This window comes from Puntigrus tetrazona, chromosome 2, assembly GCF_018831695.1.
Source record: "Puntigrus tetrazona isolate hp1 chromosome 2, ASM1883169v1, whole genome shotgun sequence".
NCBI lineage: Eukaryota > Metazoa > Chordata > Actinopteri > Cypriniformes > Cyprinidae > Puntigrus > Puntigrus tetrazona.
The window spans coordinates 9911490-9927405 of record NC_056700.1 but is presented as its reverse complement, the minus strand read 5'-3'; the positions used below and the strand labels follow the sequence as shown (position 1 = coordinate 9927405).

At 37.9% G+C, this 15916-nt stretch overlaps 2 protein-coding genes across 12 annotated transcripts; both read right to left on the bottom strand.

Moving 5' to 3' along the window:
- Positions 1-161: 161 nt before the first annotated feature.
- mllt1b (MLLT1 super elongation complex subunit b) lies at positions 162-10075 on the bottom strand. 7 transcript variants are annotated; one of them, XM_043221348.1, is made up of 12 exons: positions 9939-10075; positions 8401-8581; positions 6858-6940; positions 6114-6257; positions 5886-6011; positions 4188-4796; positions 4018-4102; positions 3829-3937; positions 3581-3680; positions 2807-2881; positions 2640-2711; positions 162-1313 (listed from the first exon to the last, which is right to left on the bottom strand). In XM_043221348.1, exons 1-12 carry the CDS (start codon positions 9948-9950, stop codon positions 1185-1187), a joined length of 1725 nt encoding a protein of 574 aa, XP_043077283.1. In that variant the 5' UTR covers positions 9951-10075; the 3' UTR covers positions 162-1184. The 7 variants fall into 7 exon arrangements, with proteins under 7 accessions (XP_043077283.1, XP_043077301.1, XP_043077292.1 ...); XM_043221366.1 differs by having other exon boundaries at positions 2816-2881; XM_043221357.1 differs by having other exon boundaries at positions 4018-4099.
- Positions 10076-10544: 469 nt separating this feature from the next.
- Positions 10545-15778, bottom strand: znf414 (zinc finger protein 414). 5 transcript variants are annotated; one of them, XR_006247735.1, is made up of 9 exons: positions 15637-15778; positions 15497-15544; positions 15201-15257; positions 15005-15115; positions 14766-14871; positions 13635-14158; positions 12609-12679; positions 11840-11992; positions 10545-10925 (listed from the first exon to the last, which is right to left on the bottom strand). XR_006247735.1 is itself a non-coding variant. In XM_043223563.1 (8 exons), exons 3-8 carry the CDS (start codon positions 15205-15207, stop codon positions 10849-10851), a joined length of 978 nt encoding a protein of 325 aa, XP_043079498.1. In that variant the 5' UTR covers positions 15208-15257; positions 15497-15544; positions 15637-15778; the 3' UTR covers positions 10545-10848. The 5 variants fall into 5 exon arrangements, 3 of the variants coding, with proteins under 3 accessions (XP_043079498.1, XP_043079506.1, XP_043079522.1); XM_043223563.1 differs by lacking the exon at positions 12609-12679; XR_006247736.1 differs by lacking the exon at positions 10545-10925 and having other exon boundaries at positions 11915-11992; positions 12609-12792.
- Between the last annotated feature and the right edge of the window lie 138 nt (positions 15779-15916).

Below are 15916 nucleotides of genomic sequence, written 5' to 3'. Positions count from 1 at the left end.
TCAGGTGAACAGAAGACTCTTTTCCAATCACACCATTGGAATACAGACAAAAACGTCCCCCTTTCGATCTGTGTGCATATTCTCTCAAGTGATTGAATAATCAATTATATGACTTCAATAGATGCATTTAAAAACATTGACAAAAATCTGTACATTTTTGCAAGTCAATATTATGTAAAAAAAAAAAAAAAAAAAAAAGAGAAAATAATCATAAATATAGTTATCAGATAATTACAAAGCACTGAAGTGACCAGAAAAAGTGCACAGTTACTTAAATAAACTACGAAAGGAACTTCAAATGCGTAACAAATTGACTTTGTGTCGCTGACCATCAAGAAAACATAGAATAATGCGCAAGACCTTCTCAGATCACACATGCAGAACGGTTCTCCCATAACGTGTTCTCTCCGGACAGGTATTAAACCATGTTTAAAAGGGCTTTGAATGTCAATTTCAGGCATTTTAACGTTGACAGATCATTTTTGGTCATCCAAAGACCGATGAGAGACTCACAAACAATTATAATTAAAAACATGAGATTTTAAAAAGGCACTACAAAGGCAGATAGTTTTTCCCCTTCAGCTGATCCGAGGGAGCGTCTATCACCAAAGCTTGAGAGTATGTACTTTATCCAACACGTTGGGGCTACAAAGCTATGCAGACACATACAGTATGCTGATAAGGTTTGATCTAGTTGGGCTCTTTCCACGCCACCAGGCTGTGCTGAGTGGGTGACGTACGTTGAGCAGAAGAGTGACGGGGGAGAGAAGGGACACAGTCTTTCAGTCATCGCCCCTGCATAAAGGCCCGAGCCGAGGATCCTTTCCACCAGTGTTATAGCTTTGGTGCAAAACCAGTCTTTAAATGTACCTACTTGTGATACGGTAGCTCATCCACGGTGCCTATGCGAGATCTTGTCCGTTTTGGACAGTATTGTGCCAACAGTTTGATTCTTAGTGCAATGCGCAGTGCTGTTATTAGATAAACCCTGAATTCCGCCCCTGGTCCTTTTTGTTTGCTTATTTCTATTACAGTATAAAGTTTTTGTTTTTTTTGTTGTTTTCTCATTTCGTTTTTGTTTGTTCCTGTGCATTTATATGTTGCTTTCGATACCTTTCCCTCTGCCCCCTGTCAGTTTGGAGGCCTCTCTCATGCAAAAATCACGGCCGAGCAGCTTCCTTGTGTCATGTGGATGTGGCTTCCAGGTAGCTCTGGAGTTTACGTACAGTCGACTCATCCAAGGAGAACAGGTCAAAGTCAAAGGTTGTATTGGTGATGTTGAAATGGCCGGTCTTTTCTATTAGGTTCACGATCTAAAAGACGCAAATGCACATGTCATAAGAGAAGAGAACGAAAAAGCATCAAACATCACTCCTGAAAGGTGAAAAGTGATGAACCACACATGAATCAGCTGTTCTCTAATCAGCTGGTAAACACTACCGGTAATCTTAATCTTTCAATTGAAAATAACAGTAAAGATATTTAAAGGCTTTTAAAAAAGCTGTCTATTTTAAACTTTCTAATTCAGCAGCGAATGTTAAAAAAATAAGATTCGCTTCCACAAAAATATTACACAAATAATGGTTTCACAAGGATCACGTGATACTGAAGACTGGAGTAATGGTTTTTGCTTCGCCATCAAAAGAAAAAAATGCATTTTAAAATATATCAAAATATTTTAAATTGTATTAACATTTCACAAGATTTCTGTTTTTACTGCATTTCTGATCACATAAATGCAGTCTGAACATAAGACAATCCTTGCAAAAACATAAAAAAACTTTTGAACCATAGTGGTTCTTAAAAGGGGGTGAGTTCACAGTTCTACCTCAAATTAAAGTAACATTAAAACCAACCATTTATTTCTTACAAGCAAAATGCTGCTTCTAGTATAAAAACAGGGAAATTGGAGTGCCATAAATGGTCAAATAACATCAAATAACCTCATTTTTTGCACTCAAAACTGCATGCGTATGACAAGATGTGCTAAATATGCTGAACATATTTTCACATTGATTTAAGAAACCTTTGTTGATACAGAAACATACCTATGAGATTTATTGTTTTTCATTTTCAAAAAACAAGCAAGAATGCAACTTTCCCTGAATATCCAAACAATTGCATGTGACGCTGATTTTAAATAACAACGAAAGACGTAATATTAAGTGAACATTTGACGTTTTAACTGTAGCACTCAACAATGTTGTCAATAGTTTTGCCATTCTTCTATTTATTATATTAATAATACACTTTATGGAAACTTTGCCTAAGATAAAAAAAAAATGCACCTGTAAATCAGTTTAAAGTGGAAAGTTTCATCCCTTAACGGCAAAGGTGTGACTGCGGATAGTGATAGTAAAATGTTAAATGCCCCAGGGGGTACGCCACTGTAGAGAGTCTGGGAACGCTTTTTAATGCATTAATCAATAATTAAAGGTTATTTTGGTATAACGGGCAATGATATTGGCATTTTAGATTTTAGAGAAATTTTATAAAACAATACCAGTCTTTTGTCTCGAACAAAATTGTGAAACTTTTTACACACCTACTGAATGAGAAAAAATATATACTAGAGAAGGAAACAGTTTATGCATCACCTAAAATACACCCCGATAAAAGAAAAAAAGGGTTATTGTTACCTGCTGTAAAATGTTCCTCTCTCTCAAAGCCATCAGTCTACGATGGAGGTCCACAAGCTCCTCTGTATAAGCCTGTAATCAGAACAGTTATTTAAAAGCTTCATTGTAGTTTATGTGCAGTTAAAATCTGGATTTCAGTCACTGATGAGTATGATGCGGTTATTTACCCTTCCTACCTTGTCGTATCCCCTCTTGAGCACTTTCTCACGGGTGCAAGAATCTGGGCTCTTTTTTCCTAACATCTGACAAAGGACAAATCGATGTAAAATTGAATTCAAATACACAGTCGAAACAAAAATTATTCAGACGCCAGATATAGTTTTTGATATCTTTTTTACTAGTGGGTGCAGGATACTATAGTTAATGTATGTGAGTGAGGGTAGCAAAATAAAGTAACATTTTTACAATTCTTTATACAGTGACTAAAACAGATAAAAATTTGGGACAAAAATTATTCAGACACCTTGACATCGCATTACCATGGAAACGGTACATCACAATCATGTTACAAAATGTTTTCGTTCATGAATTCTAATAGTTTAAATTCGGATAGTGTACTTTAATGTCTCTGCCCAAAAATGTGAGTGATTTAAGGCATTGCTTGGTGATTGGTTGACCTAAATTGGTTATCTAATTGCATACTCAAATTTGAGTCGTCTAACATTCATTTTGGAATAAACTAATAATGTTCAGAGTTTTGAAGGTGCCTTAATGAATGAATATAGTTTGGTTTGACTGTAAACCAGATTCACTGTAAAAAGGATTTTTCTAGGTTGTAAATAAAACACAGTAATACTATTTTAGTCTTTAAATATCATGTTCAGTTAGGTATGCCACTGTAATTATTTGAGTGAAAATACTTTCAAAGTAAATCTTCCACCATTTTACATTCTGTGCATAAACCAGCGCAAAGTTTGATTGCAATGCAATGCCAATCTTACCTTGAGGTTTGCTGAGCTGAGTTTGGGTAGAGGTGAGGGGGCTTCCTGGCTGGGAGGACGAGACTCCTCGTTGCCATCACTCTCACTGTCCATGCTTAAACTGAAAAACAGAAAAATGAACTTGTGAAAGGAATATAAATTGCATTCACTGTGCAACATGACTCTGCTGATATTAATGTGTGGGCAGTCGTTGAACCGAAATTCACACAAGACCAAAATAGAGCAAATACAAAGTCTTTGGCACAGACCGAGAGTCCTGGTTAGGTGGAGTCGCCTTCATGGGTGTCTCAACCTCAGAGCTGCTGTCATCATCAGAGCCTTCAGAGCGCATATCCTCTACCATAGAACGGAGCGGCCCTGGACACAGGTATCATGTTCAACCGAACTCATTGAGGTGACACACTCCTGATCGTACAGTTCACGATTAAACTCCGTACCTTGGCCTTGCTTCTGCGACGGCTCAAAGTCAGAATCAGAGCTGGAGCTGGTGCTGGAACTAGAAGGGCTGGATGGAGCCGACTGCTAAATAAACAGCAGCCTTGAGCTTCACGATATTTAAATACATGCAAATCCACATTGCGCTGTTGGGAAAAAAAACAGAATATACCTCCGATTTGGAAGAAGCTTCATCCTCAGAGTTAGATTCGTCGGATTCGGGCTGCCTTTTCACTTCCTGCACCTCGGGTTTCATCTTTGCCCAGTGGCCTTTATCTTTCGGTGTTTTCTTCTCGGGGAACGTGGAGGGTGTTGTTGAGGTAATGCGGGGAGAGTTGCTGCTGTAGCTTACGCTCACAGGCCCCTTCATGCCCTCAGAGCCCATCCTCTTCTGTTTCTTGGTACTCAGCTTTGGAGACTCGGTGGCGGACGACGGCCTCTTGCTCGGGGCACGAGAGTCCAGCTGTCCCCCTCCGCCCGTCACCGCTCCTCCACCTTTTGGAGACATACCATCCATCTTGGACTCTCTGACTGTGAGTTTGGGCTCTTTGAAGGCTGCTTTGGGCACAGTTTTCCCCTCATCTTTCGCTCTGCCATCTGGGGCTTTCTTTGAAAAAGAGGATGACGATTGGTCTCGTGAGGACTTGCCACTCTCTCGGTCGCTCTCTCTGGATGTGGCCTTGCTCTCTGAATCCTTTCGTGTGCGCTCTCGGTGCTCTTTGGTTGCCTTATGGGCTTTGAGGGCTTTGCTGCTCCCACTTCCTCCATCTTTACTCGACTCCTACAAAAAAAGTTGTGAAATGACTAATCACTTAGTACAGACTCAAAAGCATATCCACACGGAAAAAATTAGCTTGTTCATTGAAAGCTTGTTCATCCAGTGATAGCTCACAGAATATTAAAAATTCAGTAACCGTTTACTCATTTTCATGTCATTCTAATTCCATTAAGCTTTTGTTCATTTCCGCAACACAAATGAAGATAATTCACTGAAAGTTCCACCAAAACTTTGACGCTTCAAAAACTTTGTAAAGACACTGTAAAAGTAATACACATGAATGTAATGGTTTAATTATAAGATATGGTTGACTGAAGCTCAAATTAGAAGTCTGCATTTTTTTGTGACCCGATGCTGTAGGGCACAATTTTTGAATTGCCGAGTATGGGTGCGGAAAGGAAGATATTGGTGTGTGTGCGGGTAACTGGGAGACAGAAAATGACTCGGAAGTCGCCCGCAAAATATAACTATCCAAAAATAAATTTATTTCATGTTGTAAGATACAGAATGTTATTTGTCTACTGTGCCATAAAAACAGTTTACTGCTTTGGATATTCCCTGTGTTTTTATTTTATATGTGAAAGCACCTTCTGTTTTTCTGCTGTGTCATGTTTGCGGGAATCGGAAAATCTAGCCTGTTACACTGGAGTGGAAAAGAATCATATTGGAACTGAACTGAAAAATCTAACTGCTAGAATTTAAAGGCAGTGGGACAAAACATAAAAGTGGAAGTGGGAATAAATATATCCTATTTTTAGCAGAACCTAAGCAGAGCATTGCAGGAGCAGGACTGAAACATTTTAACCTCTAGTTCCCTTTGTGTTTCCAAGAAAAAGGGAACGTTATATAGCTTTGGAACAAGATAAACAAATAAATGGTTTATTTTTTCAGTTTAAGCAAAAAGATATAGGATCTAAAGATATATATATATATATATATATATATATATATATATATATATATATATATATATATAAGATCTTATATATTATATAAGATATAAAAACTTAAAATATACTTACAAAAGAATTTAAATAAATACTTTAAATAACTGATGTAACTCGCTGACCAAAGAGGGAGTTTATTACTAACCTTTACAGCGTGAGAGGACTTGATTTTCTTGGGGTCTGAGAAGGCAGAGAGTGGAATAGTAGGCAGCATTGGATAATCTGGACTGGGCCTTGGCATCATCTCCGCTCCCTCAGGAATAACTACAGCCTGGGACAAGAACAACATCCCAATGTAAGAGAGATTTGAAATCCGTTGAAAAGAGCTGATTATAGAAGTACAGAAAAAGCAAAGACAAACAGTCCCACTCACCCCACCGGCCTTGACCAGCTTGCGCCGAAACTCGTGTGTGGGGTTGTTAAATGTGAGTTTCTCACAGCGCAGGTGGTTGACGGGTGGGTTGCCCTCCAGGTTCAAGAAAAGGTCATAATTAAAGCACACCTTTTTAGGCTCCTCCTGTAATAAAAGGGTCAAGCATGTTCAGGCTTTATCGATAAAAACAAATATTTAATAAAGAAAGTGTGGTGATAAAAGTACGAACGCCAGTATCAGACCTCAACCTCAGACTAGCGGTGTGTGAAATATTTACAGTAAGGTTAGCTCAACAATGTTTAGCAGACGATGTTTCGGGGAACAAGAGAGAAAATGGAAAGCCCCCATAAATATTCCACTACGTACTCTGGAAAAGTAAATATGCAAAATGATAATGATATTAAACGTAAGCGAGTATAAAAGCGAAATTCACACATTCTTACCATTTATACCCCCTCCAAGTTCTCTGTAGTTGAATAGCTTCATGTCAATTCTCTGTTAGTGTGTCTGTAAAATCTGTTAGCTCCCAGAGCAAATACTGAGTTCACCTAGTTGTGTGACCTTTACCTTTACTGAGTTGCAAAACTCCTCATCACAACATTTTTCCAATACTGCCGAATTAACATGCATCAAAAAGCACATCTAGGAAGACCGGGTTACTTAACTTTCCCTACATACCAATTATTAAAGAAAAAATGCTAAAAATATAAAAGCAGTGTTGCTGTAGATATTGGATGTGCTCACCTTGTTTTTGAAATAGACCTCTATAGGCATGAGAAAACCAGCATAGCCTGACTCTTCCACTTTAAACGGGGGTTCTTTACAAACTGTGAATCAAAAAGAATCTTGTGAAAAAATGTATTGCTAAACATTAACAGTCCACGCTGGAGCTAAACTAGAATGCGCTATGTACATGTACATGCTACAATACGATGAAGTGTGCTATTTTTTGCCACTACTGACACAATGGAATTGCAAAAATAACAATTATTTCCAAAAAGGTTTCCGCAACACTCCCCCAGATCACACCATTGGTTTAGCCAGGGTTTGACATATCAGACCACTCAAACAAACAGGGAGATACTTTGAAAGCACTCCAGACACACAGTGTTTACATGTTTTGGGAAGTCAATCTATAAATGGCTTACTTATGGTTGTCTCCGCACATGTAACCGGGATAGGAAAAAGTAACATTGAAAAAACACACATTTTTTTAGTTTGTGGATTAGGGTTATAATACTATTATAATAATATAATAAGATATAATACTACTAAACTGAGTCAATCTAAATGAACAATAACCAGAACGTTATCGTCCTTCAATCCTAATTGTTTAAAATTCATACAATTTAGCAAAATCTTGGTTTTTCCACAGCTAGCCATATTTTAACTTCCTACTTTTTAACTAAATAATAGTAATTTTTATTTACAATTCACACATTTATGCTAATTCTACTCTATAAATAAATAAATAAATATATATATATATATATATATATATATATATATATATATATATGTATGTATTTTAAAAATAATATTATTTAAATAAAATATATGTAAATAGTTAATAAAAACAGTGTAATTCTGGCTTTTTTATTTAATGGAGAAATACGCATCACATTAAACCTATGTTAAAACTGTAATCTAAATAGAGTAAATGGATTTTTAATAATTATTTTTTTAAATAATTTTTTCATATTTTTTTATAAGTCACTGACTTATAGACAGATGTATAGTCATATGTATATTAAAGTATATTAGTTTGGGCAACAGCATGATCTAAACAACGCAGATTACTCATGATATCTCAACAGAAGAAAACGGGCATACACACAAATGTTTTCTTTAAAGGTACACTCCATCTTTTTTTTTTTAAAATCGGCTCATTTTCCAACTTTGAGTTTTACCATTTTTGAACCCATTCAGCCGACCTCCGGGTCTAGAGATAGCACTTTTAGCATGGATCATTGAATCCAATTAGAGCTGATGCATCTCGTTTAAAAATGACCTAGAGTTTCAATATTTTTCCTATTTAAAACTTGACACTTTTGTAGTTACATCATGTACTAAGCATGACAGGAAAAAAAAATTGTGCTTTTCTAGGTTGATGTGACTATGAACTATAATCCCACTCCGAAGTAATAATCAAGGAACTATATAAACTAGTTTAAATTATCGCAACTTTTCATTTCCCATTTCCTTTAATGCTGATCGAAAGGGACTTTAACCTACATGGCTGTGAGTATTGTATAAAGTTACAACGTTGACTTAAATTAAAACCTGCCTCTCTTGGGTTTTGGGAAGCTATCGTGAAGGTGGAAGACAACTCTCTCCACAAAGTGCTGGATGTCACACGCCTCTGGGCCTCGAACAAACACCATCCAGTCGTGTGTGAAGCCCTCAGTAGTGACTTTCTTCCTTAACTGGGCTCTGTGTCCCAGCTCCAGTTTCACCTGCACAGTGCACTGAAATAAGAGGAAAGCAGCAGTCATCTGTCAGTCTTCTCTGTTCTGAACACGAGTCTCACAACAGTAGAGCTGCTGAAATGGACAAAAAAGACTGCAATACTTCATCACCGAGTGACATGTATAACCTAGTGACTAAAAAGCACTAAAAATAAGCTCTTGGCCAACGTCTCAAAACCGCTGTTATATCTACTGTTTATATCTGTGAGAAATCAACCAGCTTTTGCTCTCTGACAGCTAGAGACTGAAATTCACAGTTCTGTGTCATTCTACGTGCGCGTGATGGTTTACTGTTTACAGCTTTTCTTGGTACGGAAACAAAATGACTGATAGGCTTGTATGCGTTAGCTCAATGGTTAATAAATTCCTTGACAGAGTTGACTGAGTTTGGGTCCTATCTGTGCCTAAAACATTTTTACAGTGACTGTATAACAGAAAACCACACAGCCAGTGCACGTCCAAAAATAACCAGATAGATATCAACGTCCATTTTTTTTTAAATCGAAAAAATAATGTCTCGTAAAGTATCTATTTAAATTGGAAGGAATTTAAACGGTGCATAGTGTATAAAAGTTGATTAGCTAAATCAAGTCAATAATTGCTCTGGAAGTTCGCATAGACAAGGACCTGTTATTCAGTACTGACCAGACCTAGAGGTCTGATGTTGTTAAATGAATTAATTGTGTTTATTCATATCCATGTAGTTACTTCAACTTCAAAGACATTGCAGAATTTCACTTCACACATCTAGTTCAATGTCAAAAAAGAACTGTTTTACTTATTGTTTAATAATTTAAAGAGGCACACGGCAGATTACTCACTCGATATTTATAATGTAAGCTTTGCTTTTAACAAGTCAACATAACTCACACGTCCAACCTTGAAATGGGAGAATTTTTCCCGGCGACTGTCTCAAATCCTAGGTGAGGACCCTATCTAGACAGCATGTTTGATCGCGGGAGAGTTCGAACGTTCGCGCGCTCCTAGGGCGCCCAAAATGCTGCCCATGAAGGCAGTACTCTAGGTTTTGAGACAGGTCCGGGCTAGCTGGACAGCTAGTGAGTGCTGGAACTCAACAGTCTATGTGTCCTATAAGCCAAATGCTGAGGTTTAGAAAAGCACATGTTGCTTTCTATAAGCATATCTTCGCCACGACATGAATTTACATAAAACACTAATGTAATTCCGCGAGTTTCCTAGCTTGAAGCCCCGTAAGGAGGATTAGCTGGCTAAGTTAGCATCCTAACCATCTTCACAGAAACGTTGGCCTCGTCTTTCAGTATAAATGTTTTAGTGATAAAAACCATGCATATTCCTCACGGTTGGCTGTCTGGCAGTGTCAGTAAAGTCTTATTACCATGTTCTCCATTGTTGCCTATGTTCCGGTTGTTTAGTCTATTTACAAAAGCGTTGAAGTAGATTGAATGTGCATCCTCGCTGTTACACATCTGATGGAGTGTGAAGGGAGAAACTGAACAGTTTGAACAAATGGCCGCGGCACTGACAGTTTTTAAAATAAAAGCAGAATGGCTCTCATCTACCTGTACGTCTCTTCCACATCATTCTTTATACACTATGCAAATATTTAAAGTTACTCCACCTATTACTGTATTTTACGGAAGTTTTTCAGTCAATGTCTTTCGTGCAGATTGCTTTCGGTTTTTATCCATTTTAATTAGAATATATTAATGAAATTAAACAATTCATAACCAGTGCATAAACTATTACATACTTATTAATAATAATAAAAACCAAAAAGATCAGAAACTCACTTCACAATTTTAACTGTAGTTTTCCTGACAGGTTTTATTTGAATGTAGTAAATAGTACAGAAACAACTGGGCTACAAACAAAATTGTTTATTTTTGAATAAACAATGACAGACTTCACATTCTGCATTATTTGTGTTTAATTGACACTTTGAATTAAACAATTGCTGTTTATTGCAGATACTGCTTATTGCAAAAAAAAAAAAAAAAAAAAAAAAGCAGTTGACATTACAACATCACTGTATTTATTTATATGTCAATTCAAAATGTTTAATAAAACCTAACAAGAAATTTTCTTAGTCTAGATGATTCATAAATGCTTACTAAAAGACAAGGCATGCAGCTCCCCATGTGTTTGAATAGTGATATTGACAGATCCAGAACACAGACGCTTGAAGTCCACACTGTTGGTGAAATAAAACTCGAGCATCTCCCTCTGTATAAAATACTACTACAAAAATTCGGCGTCATCCAGCAGGTTTAGCATCTCATTTCATGTTAGAGCTGTGTATAAGTCGAGTTCTCAGAGTTTAGTGAGGTCTTAGCCAGTAAAGATGCGGTGGCAATCTCTGTATCTGTAAAATACACAGAAGGTTCAGTCAGGTGAGATAACATGCCTATATTGTATGCTTACTTTCAAAAGGCTAAAGGCTGGAATACAGTGCACTACAGGACTTCTTCTAATCTAAATAGCTTTGAAATCACCATGCATCATACACTTGCCGACTTTGTAAATGATTAAAGAGAAAAAAACTGAGCTCAGGATCACACACACTTACAAAAAGTGTTTAAAGACTGCTGCAAATACAAAAAAACCTCACACAGGAACCTTGTTATTAGGAGACACATGATATGAAAACAATGTGTTTTAAAGTCAGCTCAAAATATCAGATCAAATAAAACTGTACAACGCATTTCCTCTTCTACTAAGATTTTGTCATGCACAATGCCCATTCCTTCAAAACTGAAATATACTACACACCTTTTAATACATAGTTTCCAATGCTAGACATCATGCATGTCAAATTTGTAAACGGTTAAAGCAAAAAATAAATAAAATAGACATTGTACACTAAACAGCTGAGGATATTCAGTTTTCAAATCCTTCTGATAACAAAAAAACCCCATGTAGAAACATTTGCCCCATCTCTAGATACATGACAAATGAAAACCATGTGTTCTTAAACTGGCTGAAAATAAGCTTGATATCCACTGACTAGATAGATTCATAGTCTGAACTATGAAAACTGAACTCTGCAAACCGGCAACGTCTGGCAAGTAACACTATGCAAAACCTATGCAAACATTAGCAAAAAATGGCTACCGCCAACTATTTGTTTACATTATTAAAAATCTCTTGTTTTTAACAAAAGAAAGAAATTCATACAGGTTTAGAGCAGCCAAAGCAGGTTCGGTAAGTGAACAGAATTTTCTTTTTTGGGCAATCCCTGTAACCAATCAGTTAAACAATGAAGAACAGAAGTCATACCATGATCATTGTTCATTTTCCCCCCCGGGTTCTTGTGTTGGCCCTCAATGTGAGCGGTCATCTCCCCCCGGTCTGGGGTGCAGTGGCCGCACTGTAGGCAGCTGTACCGACCTCTTGTGTGCTCCCACAGGATGCGGCAGTTGAAGGACTGACCTGAGAGATTTAAATCAACGGAGAGTCATTAAAAGCAAAATGAACTCGATGACAATATTACTCATGGTTATACATGCACAGAGAATGTTTATAGACAGACAGAAAAAACCTTCACCAGTAAAATTATCAGATTGAGCTGGAAAAAGAACCCAGTGATCAATAACGTTGTCCCATATGTGCAGGAGCAACACAATTAAACCATCATTAAACCCAGTCTAGACAGATGAACATGGGCACAAAAGTGTTGGAATTAGCAAGCGCTGTCAACTTCTCCACACATGGTCAATTATTACGATACAGCACCATCTCTTGCCAGAAATAACCACCTGGTTTTTGCAATATGCTAATGGGAAGGGGGAAAAAAGTGAAGTAAAGGAACACCAGCCCTGAGAGCACACTCTCTGATGTTTGTTTGCATGTTAGTGAAGCACCCGGACATATGCGTTTAGGTTCGGATGGGAGTGGACTGAGTCGTACAGCTAGGTGGCACACCCAGGGAAACACTGAGCCCGGTTAGAGCAGGGGAAGGGGAGGAGGATTAGCATCTAAAGCATCATTTGAGGGAAGATCTGATTGTTCCCTCAAGTAATGTGTGTGTGGATTCTCTGTGCCTCACCTGGACTTCATCTCTATTTAAACTTTGACTGCTCGGAGAGTTCCATCTGTGCAAAAGGGGCCCGGGCGGGTCTGGCAGGACAGTGCAACACGACAAAACACAGTTCACTCAAAGCGGCCACGGCCAAGGCTTAGGCATTTCCCCCCCAAGTGACTTACAAATTCCCTTTCATTAGGACTCACACCTGTTGATAAGCAGGTGAGATCAGTTGAGCAAACTGGAAAACACACAGGTGAACAGCGTCTAAAACGTTGGATGATTTAAGGAACACTGGGTTTCATTCAATCACAATTGTGTGGATCTGTATTTATGTAGACAGGAGAATACAACAAGAGCATACGCACATGAATTTGTTCTTAACTCTATTGAGTGAATTTGGATTATTCTAAAAACGAAAGAAAGTGTGTTCATCAGTAAGATTAGAATAATAATTGTTTGTTTAAAAAAAAAAAAAAGCACCATTATGCTCACCAAGGCTGCATTTTAAAATAAAGTATAGGGTAAAAACAATATGAAAACAAAAATACGATTACAATTCAAAATACATATTTTCTACACGGATATAATTTTACAATGTAATTTATTCCTGTAATGCTACAGCTGAATTTTCAACAGCCATCTCTCCAGAGTCAAATTATCATTTAAAAACATTATAACATGCTGATTTGCAACATTATTATGAATATGAATGCTGAAACAAATGTAGATTTTTTTATTGGATTTTTGTTACTGTATTGTACAGCATTGAAAGCAGCCTTGGAAATTCTTATTTTTCCTTTTTAATTATTAAAACCTTTTGACCAGTAGTGCATCTATTTAGTAAATGTCATATTAACGTTTTTTTATACTAATATTTCTCCATTAATTTAGTATGCTTCAATACTTTAATGTATGAATCACGATCAGATTTCATGCACAAATTCATGTGTACACACAATTAGTGAATGAGACCCATTGTGAGCAATGACACTTGTTTTAAACTGGCTTTCCTCACTCACAGAGGAAAGCTTTACGAGATCCATTCACCTTGGTTCTTCCTCCAAACTGCGTTTGATCCTGGTGGTGACGGCAGGGGGGGTGAAGCGGGCAGACTGGGAGGACCAGACCTAGGAGACCTCTGCTGCTGCAGGCCTAGATCTGCTTGGAAGGCTGGGTTTACAGGAGACAGAGTAGGTGGAAAGGAGCTGTAGGGGGATTCTGGTTGGTAAGGAAGGTTTTGGTTTGAGGCTGGACAAGTAGCAAGAGGCACAGTTACAGGCCCTGCAGGTATGGGGTTAGCGAATGCGTTGTTTTCTAGGGGCCGCTGGGTTACTGGCATGCTTGGATTTGTGGGCAAAGAGGGCATAGACTCCATCTCCTCAGGTGCGTTTGAGGCCAAGAGGGGTCCAGATGGTTCCATGTCAGTGGAGAGCAGAACATTGCCGGGATCTCCGTCAGGTGTCATTCCAGTCTCTATTTTTGCCGCCTTGTTTTTAGCCACTTTAGCGCAGGTCTGCAGGTGTTTCAGAAGAGTCCGGTAAGAACGCAGTTTGGCCCTGCAGCTCTCGCACCTGAAGGACATAAAAATCATGATAATAATGAAGCAAAGCTGAAACAAACAGAGCAAAACATAAGTGCTGTATAGAAAACAAAACAAAACTGCGGTTCCCTATAGCCTATATTAAATATATGGGACATGGAGATCTGCGAATTGAGTTCAGGGCAGGATTTAGATTTTCTGTCGCGATTGTGGAAAATGTCACCATTCATTGTCATTCATGCTGCATCAAGAATTGCAAAAGTAACTCTGATCATCAGCATTTGCAGCAGAGGTTGATCCTCTTAAAATGGCGGCGTGATGTAGACTCTCTATAGTTCTGTAGCAGAAGACAACAGCAGTATTGGCTACATATGTTGCTTCCAAACAGGTTCAGGCTTAAATAAAGGCTGTTTTTATTTACATTACAATGCCTAACATGTCCATTTAATGGTCGCGGATGTGGGGCCGGGGTCACACATCACTAATGGCATATGCCCCACTTATTTTCATCGAGACATTCATTGAATATAATTCCAAATAAGAGCTCCTCTGTGAGAAATTACGGACTGACAAGAAGAGTAAAATTACATGACCTTATTAAAAAAAAGAAACCTAAAAGCAAATCTGTAAGAACTCACAGGAAAAAATAATTTGGCTTGTGATGGTGCCTCATATGTTCCATTAGCTGCTGCATGTTGTTGAATGAACCATCACATCCTATATGAGAGCAAAGGAAGGTTTTCCCTAAAGAATAAAAGGACAGTGCATTAGATACCAAACTTGTGATGTGACACTGTGTCTGATTATATAAAAAAAATCAATTACATTCATTTCATACACCTAATGCACTAGTAAAAATGGCATGTTAATGTTATACCTGGAAGAGACTGGGCAGTGCTCTTTTGATGGTCCTGAAGATGACTATTCAGTGCTTCCGGACTATTGTAGGTCCTCTTGCACCCAAAAAACGAGCAGGACATTTGGCAGCCTGGTAGGACGTTGCATACAAGTTATACTGGGCTTTAATATGAAATAGCAATTTAAAGCATAGTACTGATAAAGGCGTATGTTACCCTCCATGGTGATAGTTTGTAGTTAAGATAGTGAGATGGTTCCTGTTCCAGCCAGACCTGCATCCAAACATAACAACAGCCCTAATTTAGACTGGATCAATGTTATAAAATATTGCTCAAACACACTTTCAGTGAATAACACGTAGTAAATACTGATGTGGGTGTGCATAAATGACCACAGTAGACGTAACTGTGTAAGACGTAAGCAATTAGTAGAATTCTATGCACACGGTCAATAGTGTTTAAACAATAAGCAATAAATTGCCTTCACTGATAAAACTAACAAAACATCTCACCAACGTAAACAATCAGGGACGTGCGCAGACAGACAGCAGACTCACGAGCTAGCAGACAACAACAAAACATAGCATTACCTGCTTATTAAATATTTGTGTTCATGAGCAATTATTTATAATGCACTTACTATGACACTTACTTTGAATAGATTTCTCACAGTTTCCAAAGCTTCTTTTTTAAACACGGACACTAATACAAATGAAAGCGGTTATCTTGCTGCCCAGTATTTCCAGACTGTCTACGTGTGTTACGTTCGTCATGAAATATCGCGAGAACGCACGTTCGCGTTTCAGGTCTTGTTGACCCATGGCAAGATGATTGTATTTGCATTAATCAAAATTCCACAAAGTTGCCAAATAGGAAATCTTATTTACAACAGAGTTTTTGGCCATTTGTTATCTACACGACGTAGAGAAATC